Source organism: Lithobates pipiens, unplaced genomic scaffold (genome assembly GCF_037356315.1).
Source record: "Lithobates pipiens isolate NorthernLeopardFrog02 unplaced genomic scaffold, aLitPip1_a1.2 Scaffold_16, whole genome shotgun sequence".
Taxonomy (NCBI): domain Eukaryota; kingdom Metazoa; phylum Chordata; class Amphibia; order Anura; family Ranidae; genus Lithobates; species Lithobates pipiens.
Window position 1 is genome coordinate 597472738 of NW_027507748.1, and position 16059 is coordinate 597488796.

The 16059-nt window shown below is 41.0% G+C and overlaps 1 protein-coding gene across 1 annotated transcript in view; it reads left to right on the top strand.

Annotated features, from left to right (window-relative positions):
• DDX10 (DEAD-box helicase 10) overlaps positions 1-15082 on the top strand; it is a 420816-nt gene extending 405734 nt beyond the window's left edge. The window contains exon 18 of the mRNA XM_077483966.1: positions 13082-15082. Within this exon, the coding sequence (XP_077340092.1) occupies positions 13082-13274 (193 nt within the window). The 3' untranslated portion in view covers positions 13275-15082. The remainder of the gene's footprint in view (positions 1-13081) is intronic.
• Positions 15083-16059: the final 977 nt, after the last annotated feature.

The window sequence follows — 16059 nt, forward strand, 5'->3', positions numbered from 1 at the left end:
CGGTCGTGTGTACCCCACTTAAGAATGTGTATTTCTACCAGTTTGAACTAGTTGCTTTGGTATGATTTTGTAGTCAGGTTTTATAATAATATTGCAAAACTGTATTTTGACAATCTAATTTTTGACATAAAAGTATGTCTTTTGACCCAGATTTTCACCTTTTTTCTGTGTATTTAATGTTTTGGCCATTTTTTTGCACCCAGACAATGGCCAGAGAATAGACTTTAACAACACAATATATTTTCATTAGTGTTTTGACAGTAACTAAGGAAGAAGCTGCACTGAGCTTTATGGAAGGCACTGCAGTAATTAATCTTCATTAGGATCGTTGCCTTGGCCTTGTAAATTAAAATTTATTATCTGAAAATAAGATTGTGGCACAGTATGTTTGATTATCAAAATGGCAAAATTTTGAAGTGGACTCCTTCTAGATTCTCAAATCTGTTTGCCAGATGTTTTTATACAAGCAGCTAATTATTCACTCCCAATAACCTGGAAGATGGTACTCAAATTTGTGTTAACCTCCTAATGTTCGCAAGCCTATAGCTTATTTAGGTCTGTTTAACCCCTTTAGGCATGTGTTCCAGTTGTGCTTTCTCAGCATTAGAGCTGACAGCTGCTGGTTTCCACAGAATGAATCTGAAACCCAACAGTATGATCGCTTATTATGAAATCACCATGATTATCTGAACGTCGCGATCACAAGGATCGTTTTTTCCCCAAGAAAATTTAATGGGAATTATCATGCTGAGGGTGTTTCTCGCCCCTCCACCAGCTGCAGGAAAGGTGGAAAAGTAAGGAACTCGTTGTTAAAAGCACTAAAAACTTCCTATACCTAAAAACAGTTGTTGATAGAACTACTTTTCACTTGATGGTAAAGCATTTCATTAAAAAAACAAAATGTATCCACAAAGTAAAATAACGAAAGACTGTGGCAAGAAAAGTAAACAACGCTGAAGTTGGACGAGTTTCGGTAACGGCAGCAAAAAAATTGCACTGGAGCTGCATAGTCATCATAAATAAGTGCCACCTCCATCTCCAGACAGCTCTTCGCATTCCTTTGCTTCCATGCCTGCCCCCCCCCCCCCAACCAAACTGCAGTGGATCCCCTCCAAAATGGCAGCAATTCCACATGTGTGGTACATTCGGACAGTCAGCTGGTCTAGTAAAATATGCTGGCATTATTGAGCATGCACTGAAGCAACTTTGGACAAACTGAAAATGGCACCAACATGCGTAATAATGCATTTGGGAAGTTGGTTTATTAGAAAGTGGTGTCATTGCCCACTAGAACTACTGCCCATGTGTAATATACTATCTTCTAATAGACTGTCAAAGCTCTGCTGTCCCAAAAGCCCTTACTGTATGTGATGGCCAATTTAGAATTAGCCCAAAGTTGACACTCTGCATGTGCACAATAATGTCACCATCTTTTAATAGACCAACCAATCTCGCAGAGTTTGTTGATCTCCATGTTGTGTTGACTTAGCACAAAATGCGGCTACAATGCCTCCCTTGTGTTCTGTTGTTTGCCCTAGTGCGCTGAACTTTTTTACTGGGTCTCCAACTGTGGTCAGTTTCCTTCTATCACACTGAGAAATTAGCCTTCCGGCTGCAGAGCACCAAGGGAAAATACTTAGCCCTGCCATAGATGGTGCAAATTTCTTTCCTGCAACACAAATTGACAGGGGAATCCCTTCCGCTGAGCCATTGTGTTCTCCCAGTAGGGGTTCGAGAAGAACACAGTAATTATTGCTAGTAGCTATAAAGCCAGCCATAGACTGTTTGAATCTTGGCCAGTGCAACAAGAAGCGGAGATGCGAGCCATGTATAGGCAGACTGAATGTATCCAAGTTGATCGGTCAATCAACTTGGGTAGAACCAGCCTGCTAGATTGTATTTGCAATAATATAGCCGCTAGGAATAATGAATGTGTTTTCCCAGTGGGCATGTCTTCCTCCGCTGGGAGAACACAACGGCTCGGCCAGAGGGATTCCCCTGTCAACACTCCGTCTATGGCTGGCCTAACAGCTGCTAGCGATAATCGGGTGTAAAATCTGGCACATTGATGGATCAACTGGGGGTACATTCAGCCTGGCCGTACAAAGGTTCCATCATGCTTTTATAATGGCACATGTATGTTCTTGGGCTAATGGCTCCTGAAGTATTATGGGCATCACTAATTGTCATGCCATCACTTTTATTCTCTCCTGAAAAGTTTTGTGTAGAAAGCAATATAAAAGCTTTGGGATGAAGAATTGCTCATTGGATTCTTTTTTCCTTTACCCAGGAGCATCAGAGTTATAACAACTGAAAAGTCTACAGTTCACAAGAAAACTTAAAGAATCAAAAGTGAGTTTAGGAAGAAGCTGGAGGCAAATGTTTTGATAATAAAGAGAGACACAGAAAGTAAAGTAGTTTTGGAAGATTATGAGGTCAGATAAGGAAACTGGTCACACTGTATGCTAGGCTACCACATGTAAACACAAACTAATAGACATATACAAATTCCGGTACCTTGGAACACCCAGGTCACTCATTTCATGCTTATTGGCACATCTATCCTTTGTTGAAGCACCTCTGTTTAAAGAGTACCTGTAAAAAGCTGAATTTATGAGTAGAACAGCAGTGGCATCTGGTGCCTATGCAGAGTTCCAATACTTTTCAATTTTATCCCTATGAGAAATAAACATAAACATTTCTCATAAGATGAGTATGGGAGACTCCCATTTCTCGACTCGTTCTGAATATGCAAGTTACATAGTTGGTGAGGTTGAATAAAGACACTGGTCTATCCAATCTAACCTCAGAGTGTGTGAAAATGTGTGCATGCATGACCTCTGTTTTCCATATCCCTGTACATTGTAACATATCTAAAAAAAAAAAAAAAAAAAAATTGTAATGTGAGCTGACTATGTCTGGCTTCAGTACTTTGAGTCAGACACACAAGTAGTCTGCTATAAACAAATGTCAGAAAAATGCCAGTATTCCTTCTATATATACTTGTTCTAGGTCAGTTACACAAAAAGAATTGTAGTCAAATTATGGATATGACTGCCAGGTAACTGGCATTCTCAAAAGGTGAATTCAATGGCATCTTCCATACCTTTATCATGACAGATTAACTTTAAGTGATTCCTACCCTTTGTACTACAGGTCTGCTTTACTCATCAGCTTATGAAATTTTATATGGTCTAAAACCTGTAACTTAAAGTGGTTGTAAACACTTGTATATACCCAGCGAAGTGACTAACCTCAGGTGATACGCAGAGGTGAACCAAATCCTCATATATAACTTAAACCTGTTTATCTTCAGTCTTCTCTTATCTATATCCATTCAAAGTCCAGAATTATTAAAGCTTGTCTGAGCTGTCAGAAAATAAAGGGGGTGGAGAGCTAAAATGACTGCACTGCAGAGCTCAGTGAGGAGCGCTCTGAGAGCTGATTGGAGGGAAGAGGCACACGGGAGCTGCCAATCTGCTGAAGATCCTTCCCGTCACCATTTTTCTCTCGGTGTCAGGAAAACTTGTCTGAAGCAACTCATACAGGTGGCAGAGAAATGAGGCAGCAGACATAAATGACACTTGTGCTCTAGATAGGGATGCATACAAATTATAGATGAATAGGCTTTCTCAATGTTTCGTGTCTGAGGTTCATGACCAACTTTAAAGCCCATCTCCGGTTTCACGTTCTCCCCTCCTCATTAAAGCACCACCATCTGCCCCCCCCCCCCCCCCAAAAAAAATAAATAAATAAAAACCTCTGTATACATTTTTTTTTTTTTCCAGACATCTACAGCCTGGTCACATCACAGGCTCTCTTCACCCGCCTCTTTCTCCGGTGTTGGGTTGGCCCTGAATGCTGCAGGCAGAGGTGTCATGTAATGAATTGATGCTGTTCTCTGCGACATTGTGCTGTGAGTCCAGAGGGAGCTGGGTGTCATTCAGTATTGAAGAAGGCCATTCCTGGATTGCTGAGTGGGTCCATTTCTGAGGGACTGTCCCCAAGATAAGCAGCCAGAGTTCCTTTTATTTTAGCAGATCCCTTGGGCTGCCACAAAACTGGAACTTTAAGGTGTGTCTCTAACCAAAACTTTTTTTTTTTTTTTTAAGGTAACAGGGTTAGGGTATAGAATAGTTTCATGTTGGTGACGCACACAATACTGAATAAGGCTGGGTTCACACCGCTGCGGCAGCGAGAACCGGATGTGATTTGCACCGCACTGCAGTGCAAATCACATCCGATCTCTGTGCGATGCGAGTTCAGCCATACAGATAGTATGGCTGAATTCGCATCGCACCCGCCGCAAACTCGCACAGGACCCTTTTTTTGGTCCGCAGCAGAATCGGATCGCATGGGTGTTCACACCATGCGATCCGATTCCTGTCCGAGTTTGCAGATCGCACTGCGATATGCGAACTGATCTGGGGGTGTCATTAACATTTCACTGACACTCCCAGCAGTCCGCATAGGGCAGTGTGAACTGCCGGTGGGAGGCATGCGATGCGGGAAAACGCCGCGGTTTCGCGGCGTTCCCGCATCGCTCCAGTGTGAACCCAGCCTTAAGGATGACAAATAGCCACGGAATTTGTAGTCTCCATATTGCTGTTCTGACAGGATCCCTTTTAAGTCCATTCTTTGTAACTTCACTTTATCAGGTTAATAGAACTTAATTTAATTGGCTACAAACGTTATTAATTAAACGGCACAGAATAGGCAAAGAAGACATCTGGAGCAAGAAAATAAACCAAGATTTTTAACACTTTATAATTAAAAAATTCAGCGTGCGGAATTTAGAGTCTAAACCATGTTAACAATACAGCAGCCTTTTCCAGCATAACACAATTACTGGAAAAACCTGATGCTTCTAACAACCTGCTGAATTAGGGTGCACCAAAATATTGGATGTGCTATTCATGTGGCTCAGCTGTTCATTTTCTCATTAGAAAAGGCAGGAGTGGGGAGGGGCAGGGGACTTAATGCCCAGCTCCAACATGCATTTTTTTTTTTAATCATTAATTAAAAATGTGCGTCTAGGACTTTACTACTGCATCTGCACAATCCTCAATCATCATCTGACTTCAGCTAGCTAGATCAGCCTTTCGCAGCAAAGGTTATAGGGGTTCTTTGAGCTGTGAGCAACTTCTGCCTCTCAGATGACTAACCACTGACACCAGTGATCTTTTAGCTGTCTGAAAGGCTACATTAACACCATTGCTTTAGGCCGGTGCAAGTTGTAGGGGCTGTTCCTGCTGCAGCTCCCAGCAGCTCGGTGCGGGCACCGGCCCCCGTTCACTAAAATGACAGGACGCAGATGGTAGCAGCTATTCGTGGCTCTCTGCACAGCCAGTGATTCCCTGCGGTGGACACATAAAGAGGTACAATACAGTAAAGTAACTGTGCTTCATGACATAGACAACAATAAAATAGTAGTGGTATAAGTTTCTATGGTAGAAATTAAATAGAACCAGTAGAAAGATCTCATAACCCTTTACAGCATGGCATGTAATGAAAGGAAGAAAATAATTCCTAACTGAGAAGAAAAATCATAGAAGAACAGAAGGCGGAATACAAAAAAAAAAAAATTAACACCAGAATATAAAGGTATGCCCATCTACTGTATACTGCATGCAATGCGTCTGTGATCCTGCAGCCAAGGGACTCAAGGTTGCCAGAAGGCACTTAATTCAGATAGGCTTTGGCAAATAGATATTCATAGAAGGCTTTAGTTTTATTTCAATAAATGTATATAATCTCGCTAGTGTGAGTCTGGCCGCAATAATGGTGTGCGTTACAAAAGTGTGAGATTGCTTTAGCCAATATTCAATCCCAACTCCCCATAAGGCTGCTTTTGGTGTCTGGCATGTAGGGGATATGGGTGACAGAGAAAATTTGTTTTAAGACCTCACTCCAAAAGTTGGGACAGTACCACCAGACATTCGCTAGATTTCCTCTATGATGTTGTCTCCAGCAGAGTAGAGAATGATTTTTAACCACTTCAATACAGGGCACTTAAACACCTTCCTGCCCAGACCAATTTTGAGCTTTCAGCGCTGTCGCACTTTGAATGACAATTGCGCGGTCATGCTACACTGTACCCAAATGAAATTTTTATCATTTTTTTCCCACAAATAGAGCTTTCTTTTGGTGGTATTTGATCACCTCTACGGTTTTTATTTTTTGCGCTACAAATAAAAAAATACCGAAAATTTTGAAAAAAAAAATGTTTTTTTTTGTTTCAGTTTCAAAACTTTGTAAATAAGTACGTTTTCTCCTTCACTGATGGGCACTGATGGGGCTACACTGATGGGCACTGATAAGGTGGCACTGATGGGCACCAATGTGGCACCAATGAAGTGGCACTGATGGGCGACACGGATGGGCGACACGGACAGACACTGATAGGTGGCACAAATTGGCACTGATAGCTGGCACAGATGGGCGGCACGGATGGGCGGCACGGATGGGCATGGATAGGCGGCACAGGTGGGCATGGATAGGCGGCACAGGTGGGCATAGATAGGCGGCACAGGTGGGCATGGATAGGCGGCACAGGTGGGCATGGATATGCGGCACAGGTGGGCACTCATAGGCGGCACAGGTGGGCACTCATAGGCGGCACAGGTGGGCACTCAGGCGGCACAGGTGGGCACTCATAGGCGGCATCGGTGTTATAGTAATGGATGCCAATCAGTGCCAAACAATAATGCATGCCAATCAGTGATGCCCATTGTGGCCACTGATTGGCATCCATTATGGGCACTGATTGGCACCCATTGTGCTGACTGGCACCCTGGTGGTCTAGGGAGGATTATGGATTTTTATTACCTTTTCCCTGGTGGTCTAGTGGTGTCCCTGGTGGTCCAGTGTGGGCATCCTCGGGGGGGCTGTGCTGATAATCGATCAGCACAGACCCCCCCTGTCAGAGGAGCAGCCGATCGGCTCTCCTCTACTCGCGTCTGACAGACGCGAGTGAGGGAAAGCCGATCACCGGCTCTTCCCATTTACACTGTGATCAGCCGTGATTGGACACGGCTGATCACATGGTAAAGAGTCTCCGTCGGAGACTCTTTACCAAGATCGTAGTTGCCGGGTGTCAGACTGACACCCCGCAACAACGATCGCCGCGATGCGCGCCCCCGGGGGCGCGCAGCGGCTCATAATCCTAATCACGTCATATGACGTCCGGTTAGGATTATGAAACCACTTTGCCGCCGTCAATTTGTAATAGGGCGGGCGGCAAGTGGTTAAAGATGATGAGGAATTTAGTACCATTTATGGAGTAGGTTTTGATCTAAAGTTTCATTGCCCAATGGGTATTAAGTTCTTGTTCCCAGAATTCCTTTGTGGGCAGTTTTCTTTGCTGTAGAGACCTCTGTTGGGTTGCATATTAGACTGAAATGTGTTAGCTTAGGGTTGATGGGTTGTCAAAGGATTTGAGAGAATCCTGAATTGGGGCATCATCTTTCCATTGTATCACATGTTTAATTCGGAGGTATTAGTAGAATTCTTTTTAGCTTAAGTAAGAAGTATGACGGTAGTTGTGGAAGGTCCTCAATTGGGAGCCTATAAAGAGATCTCTGACATGGTGGATGCCTGCTGCGGTCCAGGAGATGAGATCCAAGTTTGGAGATGTAAGTTGCGGTGAGAGGAGAAGTAAGTATCACATTGAGCAGATTGGTATACACTTTGAGGCTTGTATGTTAGAGTTTCTGACATGACAGGAGGCTGTCGGTGTCCAAAACTGATTTATGTTGGCATAGTAACAGCATTTTAGAATCACTTCTCAACACATGAGATTGAATTTGTTTCTAAAAGGCATCAGATGAAGACGTTAACCAATACTTGGCTTGGGCCAAAATAGCGGCTTTCTGTTTTGGCACTGCTTTGGGACATGTAAGTGATGATTTAAAGAGATGGCTGTGCTCCAAGGAACGGGAGAAAATAGGATTTTTTTTCGCACTCCATAAAATCTTTCTCTCTGCTATCATTAGAGGAAACAGCACCCCCCCCCCCCCCCCCCCCCAGCTTGCATGTGAGTAAAAAAGTTGTAAATATTTTGCAATTTTATGCGATAACTGTGTTGTTTCGGGGTGTGTGTGTGTTTGGGGGGGATTGGCTACCACCATCCTAGGCTGCATTTTTTTTTGTGCCTACTATCCTAATCCTATAGGTGTCACTATATCTAGTGTGTAACGGAAACAATTTTTCAAAATCTTATTTCAAGTTTCCAACAGTATACCAATATGCTGTGTATGAAAATCTACTCAAAGTAGCTGCTCATTTACCCTCCTTGCCACCAACACAGACTGCACTCCATTGTCGTCAGCATTCAGTATAATTGTCCTTTCCACATATGATTTGCACTCCATCGAATTCGGTAGGAAAGAAGAATCATCCAATAGCGAGTATGTGTAACAATACCATTATATTAAATGCTTTGGATCAAGAGAAGGATCCATGTTACTAGCCTGGTAAATGCAGCCAAGGACACTACTTTTCTGTACAGTTCCTTCCATGTCTGCTCTGTTTAGACCAGTACATCCATATGGATCTTCCATCAGGGAGTCTGAAAGCAAACCACAGAGGTACTGTTGCTTTGCCCTGCATTGGCAAAGCACAGGTTCACTTTATGTTTATCTTAGATTCTTTGAAGAGTTAGACTCAGCATTTGAAAAACTTAATAAGAAAAAACAATGTAAATCTTTTATAAAAAAAAAAGCTTGGACAGTTATTATGTTTTAAGACTAAATATTCAGTTTTTTGCATAAACCTAGTTGTGACTCTTTAAGCAAACCTGTCTTTAATAAAAATCCTACATAAAAGCAGTTACCTATGTTGGCTAGCAATTGTTATCTGTGCACCTCCTGATCCTCCCAATGTCTCACCAACCAGCCATCCTCATATTCAGTGAGAGCACCCCTATTAGTCACCTAAGGAACTGTGGGCAGTGGGTGGTTTAGTCCAAAAGATACGTCGTAACAGAAAAGGATTTTCTGCTGATAAAGGTAATAGTAAAAGTAATAGTAAACAACCTGTGGTACTTGCTTTTTGAAAGGTCCTTTTACTTTAGAAAATGTGGCATAGCTGCCATGTTCTCTTTAGGATAGTGTCTTTGTAGTTAGACCTTTTTTAAGCCTAGCCTATATTTAGTAGGCCATTATCTGATCCAGCATCCATCCAGTATAAATATCCTGTAATAAGTTCTTCACACTCTGTTCTCATTATAAAATTGTACTGCCATCCATAGTGCTATATTTGCTTGGACCCCTTTCCATTACAGACTTTCTTTAATATTCGGTGTGTTGGAATGCCTGTGAATTTCTTACATTGCTGTGTATCTCAGAGGCATTATCACTGGAGCTTTTTTCATGTCCTCAATAAAAAACAAGATGACGGTTCCCCTATAAGCGGTGTCATGAGGGGAGATTAGGAGTGATGCATGGTCTATATATAACATCTGTAGCGGTCAGTTCACCCGAGTGTCTGAGCTCTGATTGCCAATCATTATATCTGTTACCAATGACCACCATGTTACAAGATAATGTGAAATAGTTTCCACTTCCCCCTCTAACAGCAAAACGGCAAAAAGTGGTGCAGATAAGTCACAGTAATTGTCTGCTTCTGTATTAGTGCTGATTGTTGTATGATGATGAGTATTCTGGGAATTTGGCCTATGCCGGTTCCTCACTTGTTTATATATGAGCGTGCATGTAGCCACTTAATATAAAATAGATCGTTATTCGTTAGAGGGCAGCTCAGATTAACTGATGTTTTCCAACTGCAGCAAGTTCCTTACGCAGTTCAAATTTGATTATCCAGAAAAGTAAGTGTGTTTGTTAAACTGCTCTCTTTTCAATATAAGTGAATCCTCTGAGCCGTGTGTTTCGCAGACCTGTTTTCCTTATTCAAGTCATGTTTTCCAGTGCTGTTCACTCAGTCACTGGTAAAATAATTAGGGTTTCTTCTCAAATGATACAAATAATATATCTGTGCTTCAGTGAGCGAATTTAGAAAAAATGCTTTGTTAGGTCTATGTCATACTATTGATTATGTTCTCCAGTGATGTTGCTTCTTCATTCAGTGATTCCTTGCTATGTGCTGGCTGTAATCGTTTTCTTTTTTCCCTTTATTTTTACATGGTGATTTTGTCAGTAATACATAAGTGACAACACTCCCTCTGTACTGTAGTTATGGAGGAGCTGTGTTTCCACCTTAGCCTCACTCCTGATTTTGACTACAAACATCTTCTTCCCTGGGAAAGCAGATAACGTTGGCTTGAGATTTCAGTTCAGTGCATAGATGGTTACAAGGTTACTTGGGGGTCTGTCAGGCCCAACAGAATATTTAATGTTTGCAAAAGATATTATTTTCCTGCAAAAAAAGAAAACAAATGCAGCCACCACATTTAGGGACTGGTAAGCAGCAATATCACATTTTTTTTCTTGGGCTTATTTATTTTTTAAGGAAGAATGAGGCCCCATGGAATGTAGTAGCTTGACCCCCTCTACCTCTTTGACTAACATAGATAAGTATTGGAATAGGCACAGAGAATCTGCTCAATCTGCATTGCCTTTAGTAGTATGACCTCTCCCATCAAACATTATTTGCCTTCAATTACTTCTTGCCTTGTAGATTGAGAGCAGTGTACATTTTTAAAAATGTGTGCTATCTCCCTGGTTTACAGCATGAAGTTTGTAGCTTGCGGCCTTGGACATCAGTCGGGTTATAGGTTCCTGCCTAAGTTGCCTTGTGAATGATTTGGCCCTCTGAGTGAGGTACATTGGGTAAAGTGGAGGTCTATTAAAGGGATTTTGCCAATGGAAAAGTGAAACCAGTGGCAGAATTGCCACTGTAACATGGCCCTTACTAGTACCGGAGGAAATGTTTTGGGAATCTGGGGGGGTTTATCTAGGCAACAAATGTCTTTCTCCAATTTGTGATAAATGATGCAATGTTCATTCCTCCACCAGGACTTCCCAGCTAGGAGCTTAGTGGCTTGTACCCCTCTACCCCATACAGCCATGAACTTGGCTGTTCTCTCTTATCTATAATCTATAAGAGCATATGGAAATTGATCAGGTTCGTAATACTAAACACCTTGGCTGTTTAGGCAATTTCATATTTGTTCTAGGCCCAGAAGTCTGCTCAACATCAGGGTATTGAGCTTCCCCTCTCCTCTAATTGATCCCCCTCAATCATGGAAATTGGGTTTTTATTAGAGACCAGAAGGCTGAAAATCTTGCAAGGTCCATGGAAGTGGAAAGGATTAACGTATGACATGTGCACCCCAGTGTTACAGATAGAATAGGGTCCCATTGGAATACAGGAGCTGATATGTGGGTGGTGATCCTCTTATGCTTCCTCAAGGAGCAAGAAATAATGGGGTGTCCCTTGTTCTGGCAGAAATGATAAACCCTTTTAAAAATGTTGCATGTAAAATGCCAGCACAGTCTTCACAGATTTCAGCCAACATGATCATCAGTGATTCTCAGATCATTGAGAAAAAGCCTAAACATCCTGACAGGTGAGTCACACCCAGCATTTGGACCAATTTGGCGTATAATCCCCATGGAGTTACAAAGTATCCTAATGTGTAGTAGCTTGTAACCTAATCAAGAATAATCTTTTTTTTTCTTTTTATTGTTTGTAATTAAAAGGAAATTACAATAAAAAAAAGTATGGGAATTTAGTGCTTCTTTTTTTATTAATATCAGAGCCCTGTAGAAGAAAAGATTTAGTCCCCAAAAACTAGCAGTGTTTGCTTTTATTGAATAACATTGCATTTCCTAATTTTAAAGCATCTGTTGCCCATAGCAACAACTCGGATATCTGACTTTATTTCAGCAATTCAAAAAGGAAGTATGGGATTGGCTGCTGCTGGCACCTCTTTTTTATTTTGACAGTTTTTATACACATCCGATGCCTGTAATGCCGGTTTACATATGAAAAGGGCGACGCTGAGAAATTTTTGGAGTGTTTTTTTTTTTTTTTTTTTTTAGAAGGCAAGAACTAAAACAGGAGCTCATCATTTCAGAAATGTTATTATTTTTCTTATTGACATAATGCCCTGTTTTTTTTCCAATAGCATTCAAAGGAAATTATGTAAACAATTTGTTCTTGCAGGTGTTTTAAAGTTGATGTTTACTCTTTAGCCTGTGAACCATATTTTATCATAATAAGCCCTTTTTGCACGTTACCATTATTTCATCACATCATTAATCATAACCTATCCAGGCATAATTCATATTTAATGTGTCAGTAATTCTAAACACCGAAAATTAACATCATCTAAAAGCTCTAATTATGCTAAACTTTGTTTGAATAGCTTGTGTTTATATCTTTAGGTTACAGTCACTTTGATTAGATGATGTTTGTCTTAATGAGTATTTTCTCTGTCAAGGGTGAACAAGTCTTTAAAAAGTTTTGGTTTCATATTTGAACTTCAGTGTGCTCAGTGGTCACCAATTCTGAGGGGTTGGCTACCACTGCAATCTTTAATCTAAATTTACTAGTTACCTGCCTTTCATGATGATATGGCGAGTTCATTGCATGGTCACAAAGCAGATCTAAAATGTTGACTTTACATGTTGAATGAGGTATATAAAAGCCAGAAACATTCAAGCAGCAAGCATATTGGTGAGTAGGTAATGCTGCCTTTGTATTCATCTTAGAACATGTTTACCGTAAGCTTAGAGAACTACCCCACCTATTTCAGATGTTTGAGTTTAACAGCCACATACCTATCTTTCTATATATCTTGGAGACTCAAATGGTGACACGTCACTAGAATTCCTCATTCTCCTCAACTGCAGCAGCCATCACACCAACCATTTTCTCCATGGATTTCCTGTAATGTAGAGCATTTTGGAATCAATCTTCCAGTGTGATGGCTTCACTATTCAGAATGGTCAGAAAAAAAAGTTGAAGAGATAAGTTGCCAGTGAGTGAGTCAACCTACTCAAAACTGGGATTCCAAAATTTGTGAAAAGTTAGCCTTTGGAATCTAGTATTCTAGTAATATTGTTCTGTTCTAACTAGGCTAAATGGTTAATAATTTCTTTCTTCTCCTTTTCCTAAGTGACGGTGAAGAAGTTCCACCAAGAAAGAGAACTTTCAGCAGCACATCAAAAGAAAAGGAAGAAAAAACAGTAGCAGCCAAAAAGGCGAAAGCCACACAAAGATCTGAGGAGCCATTCGAGCCACTAAACACGGGACTGTCACTGGCAGAAGATGAGGAGCTGGTCTTGCATCTCCTAAACAGCAGCAGCTAATTATTTACCCAACTGTGTTTTTCTTGGCCATCTTCCGTCTTAGATCAACAGCTCTTTACAAAATCAATTTGGCTTCAAGGCAGTTCAGTACTCGGGGACAATGATAAATGAGAACTGAAGAATGACCTCCAAATAGCCAGCCTGCAGCATAAATACAGCAAATGTAATTCATTAAAGAACCATTCTACCTATGTTACAGTTTGGGTTGTGTAAAAGTGAACTTGGAGAAATAAGTGAAAGTATATTATAGGCTTGGAGTATATTCATAGTCTAATAAAAAGTTTCAGGAAAAATATGGTAACTGGCTTTAAATTCCAAAATATTATAGCGTGAAAAACAGGTACTTTCCTGTTAAGCTGTCATCCAGTTGGCATATTTATTTTAAGTATACTAGAGTAGCCTTTGGTAGACTTATTTTTAAAGTTAGTCTGTCACAAACTTAAGCAGTTCAACGTGAACACATGAAGATACATTCAGTGGAAACCACATGGCAAGCCATTCAGTACAACCAAACATAGAGGAAGCTGCAATATGCAAATTTTTATGTTTTCTGTAAAAGTTGTACCAGGTTCTGCCCTTCCCAACTTATAAGTTTCTCTTTTGGTCCTTTCATGTGATTGGCGAATTTAGTAATCAGTTGGGAGGGGAGGAGCAAAACACAACATTTATAGGAAAGATGGAGATTATCTTATAATGTTGCCTATATATCTAGGTATGCTGATCATTCTGACATACGATTTTCACTGATGTAACTGCTGCTTATAATTTTTTTTCATCCTGTTCAAGTTTGAATTGCCATATTTTGACAGGTTTGCTTTAAACTAAAATGACTGAAAAGAATCGCATGATAGTCTGCCATTAGTTTTCCAATAAATAAATACACGGCCAAGTATTGAAAACCTAATTACACCCATATATGCGTTTTAGGTGGATGCTGGAGAGTTGACTCGCACACCAGCCATTTAAATGGGAAGAACGTTTTCCCCAAGTTCTGAGTTCCACTTCAACTGCTAACATTACTGGCGGGGGGTTGTTAAGTTTTGCCATCACTAAATAGGGTAAGCCTCTAATTAGAAATTAAAGTTATTTTAAAGGCTAGACATTTTATACCTTAATCAATTCCCTGCATTAAGATATAAAATGTCCCAGGGGTAGTAGCATCACCCCCTCCTCGCCTCCCTATATACTTGGTCCTTGTTGCTGTCAATCAAATTCTGTTAGGATGGAGCAGGGGGTGGGGTCGAGCTGCACTGTGTCTCTCAATGGATGCACATAGCTCAGGAGGGAGTTAACAGCAGCTTCCTACGGTGGCACATAGGGAAGAGAAGGAAGCAAGAGTGCCAGCGGAGGACCTCAGAAGAGGAGGTTCCAGACTGTTCTGTGCCATACCATCGCACCATATACTCTTTACAACCCCTTTAAAAACATATAGTAATGCCAACAGTCCTTCAAAGAATGGATTCCTGCAAATTGCCTGGGGTGACCAAACAATGGGTCAGGGAGAAACTACTGGTTAGGTGAAACACACATAACCTTCAGCTCTATGTACATTGAATGTAACATTGCTGTTAAATGAACAAGGTGTTAAATGAACAGCTTTGTACTTCTAAATATGGCCAAAGTGTTTATGAATTTCAGCATCTGAATTCGGCTGAATATAGACTTGCAGTTTTCAACTTTGGAGCTCAACTACTTTTACCTGCAGATTTATGGAGGAAGATCCACAATTGTTGTTCTGACTTATACATGCAATCCTGTTTAAAGGCAGGCATTTCAAAATAAAGGTGGATTTGTGTTTTATGTTAAAATGATTTGCGTTGTTTGCTTGTGTCTGAATGGTGACATAAGAGGGCGATTTCCAAAGAGTAAAAGGGGGCATTTTTCTCACTTGTACTCCAGGGAAATGTCTAATGCACTGTTGAAATACATATGGGAATCTGCACTACCTCCTAAAGTGTATGTCTCCAAAATAGTTATACCTTACACAGGCGGTACTCCTAGTGCCAGTGCATCAGTGGTAATGGTTGTGCTCTGGGTGCTAGTTGGACAGCTGCTAGCTGGAAAGGTCTAGCCTGCAAAAGAGAGGCTGACAAACAATTGCAGCATCAGACTGCCTGCTCTGTGCAAAGCATTGCTCTGGCATCTAATAGTACACATTCTACAGTTTTTGATGCAGTGCCTAGCATCCTGTATTGCAGATTTATTAATGCCGAGAAGCACACTTCTGCTGACCATCTGCCTACTGGTCTGTATGTTATATGGTGTTGGATGAAGTGTCTGCACACCTGAAAATTTCACTAATGAGCTTAGGTAGACTGCTTCTCTTAACTGCTTGCTATTCTGTGCCATACTGACCAGGTTCTTGATGCACCGGCTGGTATCTAGTGCTGCAAGTTTCACGAAATACTTGCAGTACGCTGCTTGTACAACCAGATTACTACCTTGACAGATAATTGCTTGTCAGTAAAGAGGTTCTTGGCACTCCTTTTGCAGAGGATTTTATAAAAGAAAAACCTGGTCTACACTTTCTGTAGTAGACACACTTGTGTCTTGCATTCAGAAAGCTCTGATCATTCCCATAGGGGTAGCTTCTAAGTTGTAAGCAATTTCTTGATCCATCTTTTCCTCTTTGTGGACTCTGCCCTTCTAAACAAGCTGGCCTCTGCACTCATTTATCAAACTTTGGCAATTGATCAGATCTCTAAGCCCTAACCTGGCAGGGCTTGCGTTGACACTCAGTGTATTGATTGTTTTAACCAGATAATTGTTACATTTAATGTTATGT